At 46.8% G+C, this 20,676-nt stretch overlaps 1 protein-coding gene across 2 annotated transcripts in view; it reads right to left on the reverse strand.

Moving 5' to 3' along the window:
- Nucleotides 1-17,243, reverse strand: part of LOC146871768 (guanine nucleotide-binding protein G(i) subunit alpha-3-like) — a 636,405-nt gene extending 619,162 nt beyond the window's left edge. For both annotated transcript variants that reach the window (XM_085651295.1, XM_085651291.1), the window contains exon 1: nucleotides 16,899-17,243. In XM_085651295.1, coding sequence (XP_085507421.1) covers nucleotides 16,899-17,016 — 118 coding nt within the window. In that variant the 5' untranslated portion in view covers nucleotides 17,017-17,243. The remainder of the gene's footprint in view (nucleotides 1-16,898) is intronic.
- Between the last annotated feature and the right edge of the window lie 3,433 nt (nucleotides 17,244-20,676).

Consider the following 20,676-nt stretch of genomic DNA (forward strand, 5'->3'; position numbering starts at 1 on the left):
CATATATAATGTTCCTTACAATCTGTTTTTGTTAACCAATAAGAATCATACCTTTAAAAAACAGAAATATACGCCCTACCTTTCAGTGTACAAAGTAGTCATACAACCAATGATTTCTTGTCTTTTTTTTTAAAAAAAATCCGTGGATCCGCATACCCAACGCGATAGGATGCGCGCACTGTGCGCGCATTTCGCCGTTTTTTTTTTTTAAAGGGGGCCCCAGGGTGTCCTCTGCTAAACACCTCTAGAGGGTCAGAGTATTTCCACTCTGCCCCCTTTATATGTTTTACACACTTATTCCCCTTGCTTCTTCAGCCTCGCTTCTACAGAGGCAGAAAATGGCCGCCAACAGTTCCTGGTTTCGAATGTAGAGAGACACTCGACAGCCAATTAGCATTCAGCGCGCGATCGGGAGGGTGCGCGCTCGGTTCAGGGAGGGTGCGCATACGGTGCGTGTACGGTCCGCGGATCCTCCGCGGCCATAGATATTTATGTACTTTTAACTCTAATTTTCTCAGGAACTACTGAACGGATTCACACCATTTATGCAAAAGTCACGAGTCTGAACTGAGGGCTACCTCTTTGCCAAATTTGGTGTCATTCCGTTCAGCGGTTCGGTCTGTAGCTGCGACAACAGATCCTATGGGAAATTGCATTTTGGGACCCCCCTTGACGAATCACCACAAAACTTTCAGGGTCGGAGCGGAGCTGGTCAAAAGTTTGGAAAATTTCATGAGGATTCATCAACCGGCGCCAGACTTATTGGGAATAGAATGTTTCGGATTTCCTATGGAAAATAGGTCCTAACTATAACTACCTACTGGCGACTGCCAGTAGGTTATATATGTACACACACACACATTTTTACATAACTATCTTAATGTTTTTTTACTGAGAAAACGTGCAGGTAAAGGGAGTAAGGGCAATTTTAGGTTTAAAGGTGGGTAAAGGTAATGGGGTGTGGAAATAATGGAGAAAGGGTTGGTTAGATCTCCACGGCAAGTATAGGTAAAGGGAGATTATTATTTTAAAGGGGGGGTTTGAGGGAGCTACCACTGCCCCGCACGCAAAAAGGTTTTAAAATGCGAGCAAATAAAGGGGGTTATGGCATTGATTTTAAAGTCTGGCATGGTATAACAAGGCGAGGATGTAGCCTTACGGCTAGAGCGGTAGGCTTTGAAGCTGAGGAACTGGGTTTGAGTCTCGATAACGGCTCATAACATCCTGTTATTCTGGGCAAATCACTTAATCTTCCCGTACCCAATAAAAATGAATGTGTCAGTCTGTAACACAACTGGTGCTCATGTAAAGTGCTCTGATACCCGATATCTTCGGGTCTAGTTCACGCTATACAAAACTAAAAAAAAAAAAAAAAGGAGTTGTAAAGGCTGACACAGTGTAACAACCAAGGGGTAAAGGCATGCTGAGTAAAGATATGCGCTGTAACAACTGATATGCAGACCCATAGCTTTAAGTCCAGATAGGACCGTGGTGCTCAATTTCCCATTGTGGTGCATAAACATTAGTTCATTATTTTATCATGAATTTGTCGAAGCCTTGAAGAGAAGTACTTCAGAACACTCTAGAGCATATCTAATGGTAAAGAGTTTTATACCAATACCACCCACAATATATTTGACTCGGGGTGGTACATTACTACCAGGTACTTTTTGTGTTCATGGACCTGAATGAACCACTCACCTGTTGCATCATACTCATTCTATCATTATAGTCCAATCTCATTTTACTGTAATTCCCAGCGGCACACCTTCCGCAAAGTAGACAAATAAGCCCATTAACTTTTAAAATCAAAAAACCTGGCAATTCTTCCACCACATAACCTGGCATACGGAAAGCATTCTAACAACTACTCCACAGAGAACCAAAAACAAAAGGTGAACTATACCGGTAAGAAATGTTAACTATACTAGTACAGATTAGATACCTTAGAAAAACATCATAGCCCAGACCAAACCACAGACATGCAAGGAACTTTGAATTGTATTCAGTGGCAGCCTACAAGACTGTGGCTTTCCGAGTGACCAAGCACCACGCAAACTCACCAACAACAGGCATACGTCAAGATGTTAAATTGTAATCAGAGACTAGGGGGGCAAACGCATGTTGTGTCCCTTTATGCGGATGACGTGCGGTTATACATGCGTCATACTGCAGAGGCCACCTTGGACCTCCTGGCTGTGTTGGACAGCTTCGGAAAGGTGTCCGGGCTGATAATTAACCCCCATAAAATCTGTTGCGTTTCCGTTGGCGGGCCTGGCGGGACGAAATGTGATTGAACTCCCACCGCTAACGCTCACCTGGAAGAGTGATCAATTCCGCTATTTGGGGGATGTGGATTGCACACTCACCAGGAGCACAATATGCCCTGAATATGGGAAAACTCCTGAAGGCCTGAAAGAATCAATACTTTTCTGGAACCGGTTACCGCTGTCAGTCATGGGACGGGTGGTGCTGGCACCCCCGCTGCCTATATACTCTGCAAAATTCATTCTGCCGTATTCCGAACACCTTCACCACTCTGAACAGCCTCCTGATCTTGCTGATCTGGGCAGGCAAACACAGCAGAGTCAAACTTGATCTCCTAAAGTTGGACAAGGAACAGGGCGGCCTGGGGCTCCCTGAGCTACACCTTTATTACATTGCGGGTCTTCTTCAATAAGTGGTGCAATGGTGCACAGACGGTTCGAACATAGAAAAAAGGCTACTCGCTGGATAGTGCCCTGAAGCAGACCTCCCTAGATACCGGATGATGGAGGCAAGAACACCTCCAGACTGCCCATTCGTGATTAAACAGGTCACCTGGGCATGGGAGCGAGCGGTCCCTCTTGTGCTGCGGAGAGTCTCCTATTTTTTTTTTTGAAAATCTGTTTTTATTGATTTTATATGCTTAATCTTTACCATCATATGCAGGTTATTTGCCAATTTTTCTGTACAATCAGTTGAGTTGCCCATATGGCTACATGTTACCACATCTCAGATTAATAGCATTTATTTCATGAGATTCACATTGCGGAGTGTCTCTTATGCACGCACTCTCCCTCTGGAGTGGCTCCCGGGATTCCGCCAGTTACAATCAGTCATGGATGTGGCTCGTTGGTGTGAGGGCGGCTGCACCTCGGTAGAGGATTTATACCTTAACGATTCCTTACTGTCCTTTGAGGCTGCAAAGGAACATTACAGGGTCCGGGAAGGCCACTTCCTCCAGTTTGCAAAGAGAACTTACACGTTCTGCAAAATCTGGACCACGTTTACGAAGGAGCCAGAGGAATCGAGCATGCTGTGCACAATCCTACACCCAGGCTCCTTTCGAGGACTAATATCCCGGCTGTTGGACTTGGCTCTTTTTGCGGGTCATCCCTAAACTTTTTGCCTTCCTCCTGTATTTTTCCTGACCTGTTGTTGGCTGATTTATGACTCTGGGCACCTTACCACTGCTGATCAGTGCTAAGGTGCATATGCTCTCCCTATGGTAAAATGTATTATGTGAATTGACTTCCATGTTTGGCTATTTGGTTTACTATCAGTCCCTAGTAGAGTGCACCAGGGGTGCCAAGGGCTTGTATATCCAAATGCTGCTAGTGGGCTTGCAGCACTGGTTGTGCCACCCACAGAAGCAGCCTGGTAAAATGTGTCTAAGGTCTGCCATTGCAGAACCTGCATGCGGTCTGGTACTGTCATGCTGACTGGGCAAGTGTCCCCACTTGCCAGTCACTAAACCTTCCCTTACCTTCATATTAGTCACCCCTATGGTAGGCCCTAGGGCAGGGTGCATTGTAAGGATAAGGTAGAACATGCCCTGAGGTGTGTGGCATGTCCGAATAGTGAATTACAGCCATTTTCGTTTTTCACTATTGTAAGGCTACCTGCTCTCCATAGGCCAGAATGGGCTGCTGGAATTACTACACGCTGTAATCCCAGTGGACTCAGAGAGCATGGTAGAAAGTCAAGTTTAGTATGCCTGAACTCAGAATAATAAAATACTTCTTTTAGTAAAGTTTATTTTAATATCCTGTGTTTGTAAATACGCCTCTGCTGTGTGTGTGTTCTGCCTAGTAACAGTAAAGGAGCAGGGCTGGGGAATTCCAGGAGACAGGCTGGGGCTGCCAGGTGGTGAATAGAAAGATTACACCAGGATGGGTGGGAGGAGTGCACCTTGACTCTAAATAGACCTGTGCTCTGCCACCACAATGCCGGCTCCGCCCCGTGTGGAGCGGCTGATGTCTCTGCCCTGCTGCAGAAAGGAAAGAGCAGAGTCACCACAACAAAGTGCTCCAAAACTGGACTGAGCCAGGCCCAGGCCCCCTGGCGACAAAGAACAAAAGAATTGTGCTATAAAAGAAGGAGCCCTGCTCCTAAGAAATCAGATCCTGATTGAACCACAAAGAAACTCTGCCTGACTAGAAGGACCTGGGAGAAGCTGATGGAGGAGTAACTTTCCCTGACCTGGGGGATTGGCCTGAAGTTGGTGCCTTGCTGAGAAAGGAGGGGAAAAGACTGAAAGAGACTTTGCACTTTGTTTTTCAACTATCTCCAAGGGCTTGGAAGAAGAGCTTGCCCCCTGAACTGAGTCCCAGGACCATTGGACTCATCTGCCTTCAAAAATTGAGTTGCCTGGACGATCTGTGCTTGTTTCCCGCTGGATTTGGCCCCAGTACGCCTCGTACACCATCCGCCGCGAAGCCGTGTCTTTGCCGCCCGGCACCGTGTGTCTACGCTGATCCTAAAGCGTTAGTACGCGCCGTATCCCTCCCGGCTGCATTGCACCTAACCTTCCCCGCCGATTCGAGACGTACATCACTGGCTGCCGAACCCTGTACGCCGGACCCAAGTTCCATCGTCCCGCAGGTACGGTCCGTACGCTGCTAACGTACTGCACCGTGCCGTACTCAGAGCCGAGAAGCCGCAGTACGCTGATCCTCCCCGTACGCTGTACGGTGCCGAGAGGTGTCGCCGCCTATCCGCACCGAAGGTACGGCTCGAACGCCACGGACTCTGCAAGCTGATCCGGGCCATCCGCACGTATCCCTGAAGGTCCCGTACCAACGCCGCGTACCGACGCCGCGACCCGACCAGACCGAATACGCTGCCGAACTACGACCCGGACCCATCAACTTGTCCCGCACTGTCCGTCGCGGACCCCACGAACTTAAGGTACTTTGTTCTGTTCGCACCGCAGCGTGCGCGTCACGGACCCCGTTGTCCGCACCGATTGTTTGACTCGTACTTCCTTTGTTTTTAATGCGGACGAGTCGCACACCCAGGTACGAACCGTACAAAGCCTGAAAAGAAGCACAATTGAGTAAAAGAAGCCTATTTTTGCATTTTAGGCCTTTTTACAAGAACATTGAACTTTAAAATAATACTGTGGTCATTTTAATCGTTATTCTGGTCTTGTGCTAAGCCTTATATAAAGAGAACTATTTTTGATATAACCTTGACTGGTGTCCATTTGTGGTGTGTCATTGTATTACGGTATGTGTTCACAAATGCTTAACCTATGACGCCCTGAGAATAGTCTTGACTGCTTGCGCCACACTACCTAAAGGGTGAGCAGGGGTTATTTGAAAGGGTGATCCCCTTATCCTGACTTAGAGTTGAGAGTTTCTGCTTGTCACAAGTGTATACCTGTGCCAACTAGAGACCCCCATTTCTAACATTGGTGGTCAGCGGTGAGGATTTGAATTTGCATTTGTGATTCATGTACAGTGATTGAGTGAACGCCACGTAGTGAGTTCAGACCGATAACGCAGCCAGGGTGAGCAGGGGTTATTTGAAAGGGTGATCCCCTTACTCTGACTTAGAATTGAGAGTCCCTGCTTGTCGCAAGTGCATACCTGTGCCAACTAGAGATTCCCAATTCTAACACCGGCTATACAAGGCCCTTAAACAGATCGTAGAATGGACTTAACTGGGACTCGGAACAGGTGAGAGGAAGACCTACCTGTGTCATTAACGGAGGGGGAATGGAAACGGACATTCGAGCAGGTCCAAGATGTCTCGAGTAATGCCCGACTCAAGCTCACGCAGTTCAACTGACTGCACTGCACCTACCTGACTCCCCAGCACTTGTCTAAGTTCAACCCATCGCACTCAGCTAAGTGCACGAGATGCGGCGCCACCCCTCCCATTTCGCTCATGTGACCTGGGATTGTCCGAGGATTCGCTCCTACTGGAGCACAGTGCTGGACACTTTGCGAATGGCACAGAAGCTCCCAATTGAGTCCTCAGTCAAACACTGTCTGTTAGGGGTGCTGCTAATCCCCAGGGCCACAACACACATGCAGCATAAATTCACCATACTCTAGTGCCAGAGAAACGCCGCGTAGCTATCCACTGAAGGTTAGCCGCACTCCCCTCCCGGAAAAATGGAGGTCGGACCTCTGTGAATGGGAAGTAGCAGAGGAGCGTCGGTTACGCGCAGTCCACATGGGAGAAAATGCGGACCTAGAGACCAGGGGTATTATGCTGGGTAGCACGCAGGGGATAGATCACTCCGGGAGTAACTGAGCACCCTAGGGACAAGACCAGGACCCCCACACAGCTTAGCTCCCCGGCAGGCTCCCTCATCCTCTCCCATAGCTACATAATGACTACAATGCCAGGTTCCCCCCTTCATTGAGGAAGTACTCCCGGGCCCACAACATGCACCCAGGTGTAGACCACCGGCTGGCTTACATTCTAATGCCTCAGAGACCTTGCATATGAACTGTGCCCTTCCTACTAGTCTACCCCCCATGTATGCCCCCTTCACATCATTCTCCCCCCACCCAGACACACCGCCGTGGGGGCAAGGGACAGGAGGTGAGGGATGCTGCACAACGCGAAAACCTCTCTCGAACAAGAAATATAGTCACATAAGCAAAATATGTGGGTGGATGCCTTTACCGCCAGATGCTGTCAATTGCAACAATAAGTTTAAATGTTTTGTTTGTTAAAAAAATATATATATATAAGTAAAATATAAAGTAGTAATGTGACAGGAGGATAGCAATTACAGAAGGATTACCCCTGGGGTAGTACAGAAGGGGCCCTGAAATGAGGGCTGGGTTTGAATCGAGAGATCTGCTCCTGCAAGATGCCTCCAAGATGCCGCTCTGTGTTATGCGATTTGTACCAAGGGGTCCCTTGGTAAAGTAACAGTATATTTAACGATGTTGCTGAACTAATGTCTGTACATTGATCCTGATTTGCTTACTACAAATAAAAAAGAATTTTTTAAAAATTGGTATCAGAGACACACGCCTACAAAACACCAGTTCTGACATTCGGGGCTAGATGGAAAGTCCCCAAAGCAAACTAAACTATAGAGTATCTTCACTGGGAAGCAAGACACAGACTCTTTAGTCATAGGATTGAAGATAACGGTTGAGCTCTGTACAACCACACCCAAAGACAGACACACCGCAAATTATGGTTCCAAGAAAGACCATAAGGCAGTCCTGCACCCCCTACTGCCAAACCACCCTAACCATAGCTATCCACAACAAGCAAAGTCAAAGGCCAGACAGCAACAGAGATTAACTGCTCTGTTATACCTTGCATGAATAGTTTGGTGGGGAAAATAAAGCAAAACGCTTCTTTCCCTTTCTCAGCACCCCAAAATCAAACTGAACAAGTATGCATGCAAAAGCCAGACGTAAAAATGTGAAGACTAGTAAGGCTTATTTATTTGAATCCTATAGTTAAATCCACCACTTGCAAATCGTGTCTACAAACACCACCCCTTAAAGCACTAAGAAGTAAATCCATCTGAGAATATTGTATCATGCAAAACGCAAGGGAATCAAGTATGGGTTACAAATCAGTATTAAAAAAAAAACACTATACAAAGAACAAGCATTGGCATTGCCAATAGGTCTCGCTTTTGGGACCTTATAAGTATTTAGTTATGCAACACAATATCCTTGGTGCAACAACATCAACTGTTGCATGGCTGAACACTTATATGGTACAAAGTTTAGCCATGCAACAGCGGATGTTGTTGCACCAAGGATATTGTGCTTTAAAACTAAATACTTAAAAGGTCCCAAAAGCGAGACCTATTGGCTATGCAAATGCTTGTTTGTTCAGGGGAACGAGTGCATAGTAGTTATTTTGGTGCACAGAGCCCAATAGAAATGTTGGTGCGGACAGCCTTTTAGATACATATGAACGTGTGTGTTTTGTGCATAGTCTCCGTGGCTGCTTGGTGCACAGAAGAGGGCCCTGAAGATTCAAAGTCCTATAAATAGGACTGTGTGTTTTAGACGTGCAGAGCCCTGTGGATACTTGGGTGCACGGATCCCTAGAGATGCTTTGGTGTGCAGAGGTCAGTGGGACGGTCAGTATTCCTAGAGATATTTTGTGCACGGAGACCTGGTGAGTGTTTCGCGCACTGTGCCCCTTTAGAATGATGCTTAGGTGTACCGAGCCCTGCTGGAGTTTGGGTGCACAGAGCTCTTTGGAAGGTAATGGGCTTAGGCGACGGAAATATTTTATTATTCTTAGTCTGAGTACTAAGAATGCCAGACTCACTGTAAGAACAAGCAGCCCCGAGGCAGCATCTGTGATTCATTGGACAGTTGCTGTCATGAAGCTCTGCAACTGGCTGGGGGAGTCTTATCCGCAGGCCTTAGGATACCTAATAGAGACACACACACTCTCACGGGAAACACTAAGTCTAACACACACATACACTATTGCACACACACACCATTTCACGCACACACATTACACGCAATCAAACAGAAATGCTTACATCGAAGTATAAAAATCACAAACTCTGCCTGACAAGGGGGTACAAAGCGCCTCCATTTACTATCTCGGTTTTTTTTGGGTCAAAATGTTGCACTGTAAAGTTTTTTAAAAAGCAACGGGATAGGGCGTTATTTAATGTACTAACACAAGACTCTTCATATTGGCGACCAAGGCGGTATTATTTTAGAGCGCACAAGGGGTTGGACTGTCAAAACTCGTTGAAGAAAACAATCCAAACATGTTGAACTGATCCTAGCCGGGCACCATTGTCCACTTGCTCTTGCAACTTTATATTTTTTAGGTTGATTACGTGTTAAATAGCCAAGGTTGCAACCTCTATACAAGAAAATCGAAACATAAATAAATAGCCCTGTATGCATGTCACTCATTCATTGTTTGCTCTATGTATACTCTCTGTATACTGTCAAGTATATGTATACTGTCACAGTGAAAGGGAATATGACAATTTTGAATCGGGGAGGCGGTAACAAGTAAACACAGGAAGCTTCAAAATCTGTTAACAGTGCCTACATCTGTTATGGGGGCTAGCGGGATCAAGTGCATTATAGAAAGTCGACTTCTTCATAATAAGTATAGTATACGAACACCTGGCCACGATCACGATGTCCATGAAACACGATTTTGTCTATTAAAAAGTATAAGATGCGTAAAATACAAATACACAGTAGGGCTTCCATTCCTCTTGCAAGGCCTGAAGCACTTAAGCGTGTACTGTCTACCACTCTATTGCAAACATCGAGAACCGCCTCTACACCTAAAGTCAGACTTGCCATGCTACTTCACATACAGGAATGTGTTTGTGCAGTGTTCACATTTCAAAGTGATCCAAGCATTTCCCCTGACAAACCGTGTTATCTGTGACCAAATCTTCATGAGGCGTGTGTTGTGCTCACAGCTACCGCGCTGATCAAAGGCACCTGGAACTAGAAGCATGGCATTTTGTAGAAGAAATTAAAGTAAAGTTATGCGTGCGGCTGCCATGCTGAAACCAGAAGCGCACCGTGAGGAGCAACTGATCGAAATTGCTAATGTTGTGCTTCCACTTCTTCCAATAATAACTCCTAGTCCGTCCCTGGATTCTATTATTAATTATAGGGGCCCACCGAAGTAAAATGTTTGAGAAGCATTGTTTTAGAGCTCCATATGTGCGCTACAGTACCTTCGGGATGAGTTCCTGCCATATAAAAACTGCAACAGAAAAATACGGGTGTGGAGTAGAGGGAAAGGGGGAGAAACAGAAGTGGGGGGAGACTACAACACAAAACAAATACAGGTGTGGAATAGAGGGAAAGGCGGAGAAACAGAAGTGGGGGGAGACTGCAACACAAAAAAATATGGGTGTGGAGTAGAGGGAAAGGCGGAGAAACAGAAGTGGGGGGAGACTGCAACACAAAAAAATGTGGGGATGGAGAAACAGAAGTGGGGGAGAAAAAGGAGAGACAACAGGGAGAGAGAAACAGAAGGGGGGGCAGAAACAGCAAGCGGGAGAGCAACGGAAAGGAGAGAGAAAAACAAGATGGACAGATGCACCTATTACCTTAGTAAGGTAATAGCGGGGAAGAGCAACAGTATAGGACGAGAGAAACCAGCAGTGAAAGAGACGCAAGGTGAGAGGGAGAAGCAGTAGGTGAAGAGAAGGACGGGGAATGGTAGGAAGGAGAAAACAAGAGCTGACGCAGAATCCGGAATTAAAGGAAGAACAGTGGGGGAAGAAACGCAAGAGAAGCCCGGGAGTTGTGTGCGAAAGTGATCGCGATGCACTTAATGAGGCCAGCAGAGTGACGAGATATGTGGTGGGGGAGGGAATTGAAGTGAGGAGAGAGGCACGCAAAGTGCGCGCGAGCGCACATGCACTCAAGCTCTAGGCCGGCCATGGCAGCATTTTTTTAAGTCCTCACTAAAAGTCTCGCCAGACCAGCGCATGCGCTGGGTAAGGCGAGACCTAAAAAGGTCAGGATTCAAACCCCTCAACAAATGATAGGTAAGGGTTCTCTGAGACCCACTACAAGATAACGGTGAGGACGCCAACAGCCCTGCTACAATCAGACCAGAAATCAGAGAGCTTCTGCTACACATTGAAGATTGCAAAACCATGCCACTGGACATAACGCCAGGTGACCGAACTACAAGCAGAACAATTTAATCAACAACAGGTCACGGAGCTCAGTTTAAAAGTGAAGTGTTAAGATTCACAAAGCAAGTTTATGTAATGACATGTCAGGCAAGATTCTCAGATGCCCCCTATAAAATGAATTTGGAACCCACCTGAAAGGAACAGGCCTGGCCTCAGGGCTGCAACAAAAGACAGGTCATAAGAAAACTGCTACAAACCACGTCAGGAACAATCCCTCCTACCAACATTCCATGATTTATAGATTTTTCTATGGGAGCATGCATGCTCCCATAATAAAATTGGACGTGCTGTTCAACCCTGCACCCCGTGGCAGGCACCTCAGGGGGGCACCATAGGTGTCCCCTCGGCATCCAACTAAGGCCGTGCACCAAAGGGGGCCCTGCTGGGGGCCCCCAAAGCTGCTTTCTGACATGGTTTCCATGTCGGACAGACAGGCATGGAAACCATGTCGGAAACCGTCATAATCTCAAGGGCAGAAAGGCCCACCCTTGTGAATACTTGCTCCGATTGGCGGACAAGCTCTCCGAGCCCGTCGGAAACCAGCCGGAATGACCAATCGGATTCCTTTCCGACCACCTCCATCAAAATGAGGCAGTTGGAAAGGAATCCGACCGGCCCATCGATGGTCGGAGCCTTCCGAGCTGCATCGTAATCAGGCCCTTACTATACATGTAGTGCTCCTATCTAGAACAGGCCAAGACTCAGAACCTTACTTTATCACAAACGTCATACTAGTCCAGTCCCATTCCAAACAACAAGAATGCCATACTGGCAGACTCTACCAAAATCAACACTGCCCCAAAGTTTACATCCATTCTCAATGCAGATAGTGTACATCGGGCTCAACAATATGTACACCACACTGCCTAAATACTTATAGGACTCTACTTATCTTAAAATTGGACACACCATTTTTAAAGCGCTACAGTTTGAATAAACCTATCTGCTGAATAAAGCAGTCATGTTTCAGTGTTCGTGCTCCTCAATCAGATCAAAAACTGAACTTAAAATTCAGCTCACCAAAAATTTTTATTTGAAATATCCCATCACATCTTCTTCTGTTTTACTCCTAGGTTGTATAACGTTCATCCGGAGAACAAGAGAAAAGTCCCAAACCTATTGCCTTGAAACCTCTTTTAAAATCTTATTTCCAGTCCTACTATGCCATCTTCCCTTCTCATCTATTTTCTAGACTACTTCATTATAAAATTGAAGTCAGCCTTTATTACTTAGCTAATTTGTCTGATGTCCTCGTTTATTATCTGTAAAGTGCCCTCCAACTCATGTGCTGAAATCGTAAGTAAATAAACTATGCTTGCAATGACGGAGACATCACATTAGGCAGCCAGCTTCTAAGGACGGGTCTCTTGCATCAGAAAGCACAGCTCTTTAAAAATTATTTATTTGTTACATTACAGAATGCTGCCCACAACAATATGCCTGTACAGTGTTTAGCACAAAATGAAAGGACTCGCATGTGAAGAGCCCCAATACAGAACTTTGCCATTAAAGGCCGGTCCTTGACACACCTGTCAGATTGCGGAGCGTTGCTCATAATGACATATCTGACACAGCTGAGCTCCCATACCAGAACATCAGAAATTCCCCATTACATAACTAGCATCATGCACATCATATTGCACAACCTAGTACATAATGACAGGCCTATTGGATAAGTGCTAACAAACACGGGGTTGTCAGGTTACACGACACAGCTCATGGATAGACCGTCGCAATACAAACTGCCGGTAACAATGAGAGGGCTGACACTTATGGTGGGAGGTCAATACATAATGACAAACATGTCACATAACAGAGCCCAACTTACAATGACGACTGTTGCATTACAGAGGCCAATTGTCATGGATGCGATTGTCGAAATGCACTGCAAATTAAGAGGACTGACATAGTACAGAGAACGGCAAACAGTGGTAGTTGAGTCGCATTACTGGGACCTACTCATAATTACAGGTCTCTTTCTGTACAGCACTGTGATGTTGGGCCCTAGGCCCGCATGCTGGGTATAATGATTGACACTGCACACATAGTTAGGGTAGTGGGTAATGGCCACGAGCACGTGCGCGCTCGGCCTTTTTATTGACCGCGTCACCTGACACAGTGACGTCGGTGGTGGGTGGGTGTACAGTGTAGTACAGGGGTCTGGAATACTAGAACGTGTCCATGCACGGACACTACATCCCTCCCAATCTTTAATGACAAAACCCAAAGTCAAAATTCAACCTGTGGGAGAAAAAGAGATTTACACATATACAATATAGTGACCAAACTTCTGCAGAGTCTCTTATGCCTCAGCTGCTTGGAGTCACAGACGACGTTCTTCCTGCCGTGGAGACCAACAGTTCGCTGTGGCACCAGCCATGGGCGCTCGATGGACCCAGTCTGTTGACGGCTCTGCCTTGAAGTTGTCCTCACAGTCTTTTCTTCACCTTACTTCCGTGGCGACAAACGCAGTCGGAATTCTTGCGGTTCACCGCTAGATGTTGCCGTTTGTCTTTCAGTCCTGTCCTCTTCGTCGGTGGCGTATGTTCTGTTTTGGCAAAAGACGGATTGTTTGCAAGACACCCCTCTCACCATGATGCCCCTCTCGCAGGTGTTCCCCTGCCACGGGATATGCCTGAGGCCCTCTTCATCAGATCTGTCCTGGGTTGAGTGTCCTGTATCCTGTTACTCCCATGCCGATAAGTGCGGGTGCGGAGGAGACGACAAGTCTCACCTCAGATTCCGCAGTCAGACCTGGAGGGTAGCTGTTTGCTCCTGTCTTCACGCGCGATGTCTTCATCCTCCTGGGACCTTCGCTGAAGGGCGGCTGATGACCATCTCTCGCCGCGGGGATGCTCTCTCACTGGCATCCCTGAGGCCTTTGCCCCTGAGTCACCACGGCTGGCGTTGTCCAGTGACCGTGTGACCCCAAAGGTAGATGTTCCGAACAGTCCGGCCGGCTCACCTCTGCAGATCCCCGGTGTGCTGAAAGCACCGTCAAGCAGATGGTCTTCTCTCCGTGCCACGGGTGTTCTCAGGACTTACGCACAGTGTTCTGACACTTGTCGCCTTCCTTATCTTCGGGGTGTGAGTAGTCTTGCCACACTCCTCTCTCTTTCCTTGGTTCTTTTCTCCGTGAGGGTGTCGAGTCACTCTGACTTCTTCTCCTTCTTCTCGCAGTGGCAACTGTGCCACTCAGATCTCTTCTTTCTTCTTTGGCTTGTAGTGGCAAACGTGCCACTCCGATCTCTTCTTTTGCTTGTAGTGGCCACCGTGCCACTCAGATATCATTCTTCCTCTTTTCTTGTAGTGGCGGACGTGCCACTCTGATATCTTCATCCCTTCGCTTCACGACCTACTCTGGACCGTTTCTGTTCTCCTTTTGGTCTGGCCAGGCTTCTCCATGCAGCGCGCGCACTCTGCACGTGTTCCCCCTGGTCTTGTCCTCGTCCGAGGACACTCTCTCCATCTTCCTCAGCATTCCGAGTTAGGGTCGTGACCTTCTCTTTTCACCAGCTACTTTGGTTGTTGAAGTTCGTGGGGCCATACTCTTGGTCCTCTTCGTTCTTGAACTTCTTGGACCACTTGACGGTCGGCTCTGCCGATCACTGGCAGGATACCTTCGGTCTCTTCGTCAGACCTCTTGTTCCGTAGTTTCACTGACCCGTGCGTCGGCCACCTCCTTTTGCAACCCCTGGTGGGTTGGCTTCTGTGGTGTGACCATTTGGCTGGTCGGCTTGGCCTTTGTGGTGCGACCATTTGGCTGGTCAGCTTCCCGAGGTGCGTCACGTCGTGTGACTACCTGTGTTCACGAGGTGCGTCACGTCGTGTGACTACCTGTGTTTGCTGCCTTGTCAGGCGCTGGTGCGTGCTACTCTTCGTACCGTCGTGGTACATCTTCAGTGTAGCGTTGCTCCTTGTACCGTGATCTCTTGATATGGTGGCTTCTTGGCGCCACTGGGTGTGCCTCTACATCCTTGCCCGTCAGTGTCGGATACTTGCTGCGCGCATCTTCGTCAGTGAGTTCCTCTCTTGTGGGCGCTGCTGTGTACCTTCCGCGTCCGGGGTACATCTGCGCTGAGTCCTTTGGCTCGCCCGAGGGTTCGCTCCACTTGATGCGGCGACAGCGCAGTCTTCGCTGGGGTGGATGAGGCTTGACCCTTTTCGTTCACCTTGTCGCTGTGGGATGGCACTGCGTCCCTCTGGCACACTGTCGTCTGCCTCCATGGCTTCCCCTTGTTTTGCTGCCTTTGAACATGCCGTTTGCATTGCTTCCAGTGCAGTTGCTGGAGCCGGCCACTAGATGGCTCCGGTGCGCCTGTATTCAATCACTTCCCGCCCCCTGCGGCAGCCTTCACTCTACACGGGCCGCGCGGGGGGAGGGGGGGGGGGGGAGAAGGTGCTAGTGTAGCTCTTGTCCGGCCGCGGGCCGGGTACTTCCTTTTCTTTTCCCGCACCCCGCCGCAGCAGCCTCTCCTTCCATACGCTGCGCGGCCGGGAGGGTGCTACTGTCGTTTCCTGACTGCGGGTGGGCTCCGCTTCCGACCTCATCGGACTGCCTTCCTTTGCGGGCCAGTCATACCCGGCAGGGCTTCGCCACCACGCGGGTGGGCTCCGCTTGGTTCCCTCCACTTGCGGGGATCTCCTCCACACTCTCGGACGCGGGCTGGGCGCCTTCTCGTGTGGCTCCTCACCTTTTGGCCGGCGGGCCTCTTTTCCCACGCGGGTGGGCTCCGCGTGGTTTGCGCCACTTGCCGGGTCGCGGCCGATGCGGGTGGGCTCCGATCGGTCCGCTCTTTGTTCGGGGCGATCCCCCACCGGGGTCACTGCAGCCATGCGACGGGGTCGGGGTGGGCACCCGACTTCCTCGCTTTTCCCTCCGGGGCGGCTTGCACGCCCGCAGGACTTCGCGGCGGTGCGGTGGGCTCGGATCGCCATCTTCGCGCCTGGGGCTCTTCACATGCCCTGCGGCGACCGGGCGCTTCTCGCCTGCTGGGAGCCTTCACGCAGTCCGCTCTCTCCCTCTTTGTTTTTTTTTGTTGCGCAGATCGGGGCTGCACACGCGGGGTAGAGTACCCGCCTCGTCGCCATTGTGATGTTGGGCCCTAGGCTCGCATGCTGGGTATAATGATTGACACTGCACACATAGTTAGGGTAGTGGGTAATGGCCACGAGCACTCGGCCTTTTTATTGACCGCGTCACCTGACACAGTGACGTCGGTGGTGGGTGTACAGTGTAGTACAGGGGTCTGGAACACTAGAACGTGTCCATGCACGGACACTACACAGCACCCAGGCTGGGTGAGATTCCCTTTCCTCCACATTCCTTACACTAAAACAATATGATCTCACTGGCTGACTTTCTCTCCCTCTTCCAGTGTACAATCCGATCGTCTGGACTACTACACAGTGCTCTAAAACAAACTTCTCTACCAAATTATCTATTCCTAATTATCTCTTCCTACGTCGCAACCCACCCCATTCTCCGCATCAACACCTGAGTTACCAAGTTGTCCCACGTCACGTGTGACAACTTCCTTCCTTCCGTCAGTCCCTGGTTTGTTAGCCGGCAGCACTGAGCTCAATGAGATTGTTGAGCCCACAATGGAATGCTGAAGGGGAAACTACAAGTCTAATATGCAACAAGCAGTTAGCTAAAAAGAAGTCAGCACACGCCGATGGTGTGACGAATGGCGTGGGCATTATGCCCCCAAAGTATCCGGCTTCGCCTCCTCTCCAAACGTAGCCTCCTACACCCCCAATATCCCGCCACTCAGATAGCTCTCCTGCCATTCTCACTGTGTGATTCTGCACACCTCGAGTTTCCTTTGGGGTGAAAGGGGCACTTGGTTGTACAGCTGCCATTCTCGTCGCCCATCCGTTCTCTCATGTTCACACCCAGCAGCACCAGTTCAAAACCGCTTTCGTTCGCCTAGTCTCCCCCCAACAGTAAGGGCCACGCTCGCCTACACACCATTCTTCTCACCTAGAAGCAGCAGCTTGATTTCACGAGTCGCCTTGACCCGGTCTTCCCGCAGGTTCCGGTCAATCATCTTGCTTCTTTCAACAGCGGCCTTGTCCTCGGCGCTGAGGGTGCAACCCATGATGGGGTTGGGCGGAGGGCAAAGAGCCCGTTGGGGTTAAGGGTATCAAGCTGGACGAGGGCTCTACCCAGCTGTTCCTATTTGGGCAACGCTCTCCACTGCCTCCCAGCCTCTCGTTCTTTTCTCGCACATTCACAACCCTGCAAGGCCAAACTGCGTGTGCCCAGTCGTGTGGGGGCGGTGTCGCTTCCTGCGCACGGCCATCCTTAGGTCAGGCAAAAAGTCTCGGCTTGTAAACCGTATCCCGACTGAAGACGTGCACTGCTCTTCGAAGCCACGAGAACAGAACGTTTTGACTGACTCTAACATGGCTACCGCTTACACATACTTCTTACGTCTAACAACAAGACAAGTCAGGCGCAGCCACTCCCTGCTCACCGTTTACGTTATGGTACGTTCCTTCTCTGCTACCTAGCCCAGCGCATTTGTATACATATGAAGCCTTTAGCCCAGGTCAGGGAGTGGTGGAAAAAAGCACTATAAACAAGTAGCCTAAGTAAAGGTATATGTTTCCAATGTTTTCAAAAAAAGTAAATGTAATAGTTTCTATTCTCTAGTGTTTAGGATTTTTACAAACTGATATCCATTTAACCAAGGCAGTCTTGCACTTCCTGATTTTAGATCGTACTATTGGGCTCTCTTACGAGTAGATTTCGTAGCCTTCTTTCTAATAAGGACCAAGATTTTAGCCATAAACTTTTGTTAAACCAGGATAGTTGCAAGTTTCTTTCCCGAATACATGATCCTAACTACTTTAAGAGGGTACGCTTCAAGACTCTGAGGGGCTTAGCTACTGTTTGGCGAGAAATAGCTACTACGTATTCTCTACCGACTTACTTTACCAAGTTTCAGCTGTGGGATGATCCATCCCTTTCAGACATATTCCAGGATAGTATCGTTAAACAGTGGGCTAACCTTGGGGTAGATAAACTAGCGAATCTCTATGATGGTGATGGCTTCCATACTTTTCAAGATTTGAAAGATTCTTTTCTTATACCACGCCAGCACTATTATAAGTATTTTCAATTTAGGGATTATTTTGTGAGATCAAAAGGACTCAAGGCGGCAGAACCCCATCAACTATTGGCTTATTTTCATGAACCTTTTCAGGGAAAATTAATCTCTGCTTCGTATCGACTATTTAGTCAGGAAAGATTGGATCCACTTGGTCTCTTACCTGGGAAATGGAGTGTAACTCTTGCTAAGGAAATATCTGTTACAACTTTAAAGGCTGCACTATCTACAGTAAAAGACGCAGTATGGTCCATTAATTTAGGACTTCAACAATTTAAAACTATATGTATGTTGTACTATACACCTGACAAGGTTGTTAGATGGGGGCAAACAGCGACCCAGTATTTAAGTAACAGGACGAACTGTCCTAAATGTTGGGTTTATGGTGTTACTATTGCCCATATGTTTGCTATGTGACCTATGTTAGTGGCCTTTTGGCGGGAGGTCATGTCTGTTGTAAGAAACCTGCTTGGATTGAATTTGGCCCTCACCACCACAGAGATAACGATGGGTTACAGCGATAACTCTAATCGAGCGAAGGGGGCATTAATAGCTATAGTGATAGTTACTGCTAGACTGGCTATAGCCCGGGCATGGATTTCTCCAAAGCCATGTAATAAAGTGGTGGAGTATCTTTATTGAAATTTTTGAACGAGAAAAAACTTTGGCTCAGGTTAGAGGTCTTAAGGCACTACAGAAATTCAATGCTATTTGGCACGGTATGAATCAGGATTGATGTATTCATTATTCCTCTATTTGTTTTCACTGTCTATTATTTAGTGATTTCTCTTATTATCCTTTTTCCTTTTCTTTTTCTTTTTTATTATTATTCCCCTCGAAAATGAAATGTATATGAAAAAGTATGTAACAGGGTATTTTTTGTTTGTATTTCTTCTGTTTGACTCCTTTGCAAAAAGAAAAAAAAATAAGGATTTTTACAAACTTACAATATATTCAAATACCGAGGTGTTTTGGTGTGACATGCGTCATATAAGTTGCACCCTGTTGAATCTAGGGGGTAAAGTAAATTACTTATGGAAGTTGATTTTACGAAGATGAACAATATATATCTATGGGATAAAGTACCCTCTGCTGTACATTATAAGGATTTTGCAAGTATCTGAGGAGTTTCATGACAACGTAGAAGAATGAGACCGAAGACTTTGTTCCTTTACAAGGTTATGGTAATTCGAGGTGACTTGACTATCTTTATCATGCACAGAATGGGGTATTTTATTCTTTATAAATACACAGTCACATCACCTTTCCCCAAAAAACCACTTACATCCTTGTGGGGTAGCTCTTTCACATTGAAAGAAAAACCATGTTTGCAAACATGAAAAATAAAGGTAGAATCCATGGTGTAAAATGAAACACATAAAAAAGCTGCTAGATATTTTTTGCAAAAATATATTAAAATTAGTTTAATACAAGTTAGTCTTTTAAACAAAAAAAAAAGGTCCAATAGCTTGAAATGTGTATATTCAATATATTTATTAAAGATTTGGAACTCCTAGGAGGTCCACATAAAATGCATACATATTATTGCAAATAAAAGAGAAACATATAACAAGCACAATCCACAAACCATCATAAAATTATCAAGAGTCTGCCTTAGATTAGCTAAATTTCTTGTAAGTAGAAACAAACAATATCAGAGAGCCCAGATCATACAGTACTTAAGATTTTCCACATTACAAGTCCTAGGATGTACATAGGACATTAAAAAGCTGACAGTTCATTTAAAAAAGTCCAAAAGTTCAATTTCAGCTAGAAAATCAATTTAGAATTAGAGGCAAGATAAAACATCGGCATATCCAGACCTGTGCAAAAGGCAATTCAGCAGCAGCCGGCTCATAAGCAAAATACCTCCTGAATCCCACTACATTTAAGTTTTTAAAATTAACAACAGAACATAGTGGGAAGCAGTCGCAACCTAACCCTAATTTAAGAAAAAATAGCGGTTAATAGCTGCCTATCAATGTGCAAAATACAAATTAATAAAAACTAGAATACTGATGCTGTGCAGATGCAGAGGCTAGCTAAGAGGATAGCCGCCCGTTTGAAAGTGTGCTAAAAAAGGAAAAATTAAAATATGTACATAAACGCCAAAAGAAATTAAAAGGTTTTAGTCACACAGCTTCATTTTTTGTTCAAAAGTGATAGTCTCGGGTTGATACATTTTTTACACAATCTTGTAAGAACACCGGTACAAGTTTAAATTATATACATGAATTCCTTAAAATAAATAGTTTTACGTACACTGCTTCGTTTTTAGGTCAAAAGAGATAATCTCCGGCTGATGCTACATTTTTAACAGAGTTTTGTAAAAACATCGGGCAAAGCCAGCGATAACGGCTCAATGCCAATGCTGGACATACAAAAAAACATAGTCCAGAGTCTGCATACTCAGCATACACAAATTACAAATGTTCCCATTATTCGGATTCTGAGATCAGTTAGCTGTAAGGTCATTTAAAGGCAGAAGATTTATACAACCTAAAATAAGCAAGTGTCGAATACCGTGTTCTAAATTCCACAATAAATATTTTTGTGCAATTCTCGGTGAGTTTGTCCTAATTATTAGTTTTAATCTTTCTTTAAAGTTGCAGGATTGAATGTCTCTTTCAAAACTGATTTTGCCAC

Source organism: Triturus cristatus, chromosome 1_1, assembly GCF_964204655.1.
Source record: "Triturus cristatus chromosome 1_1, aTriCri1.1, whole genome shotgun sequence".
Taxonomy (NCBI): domain Eukaryota; kingdom Metazoa; phylum Chordata; class Amphibia; order Caudata; family Salamandridae; genus Triturus; species Triturus cristatus.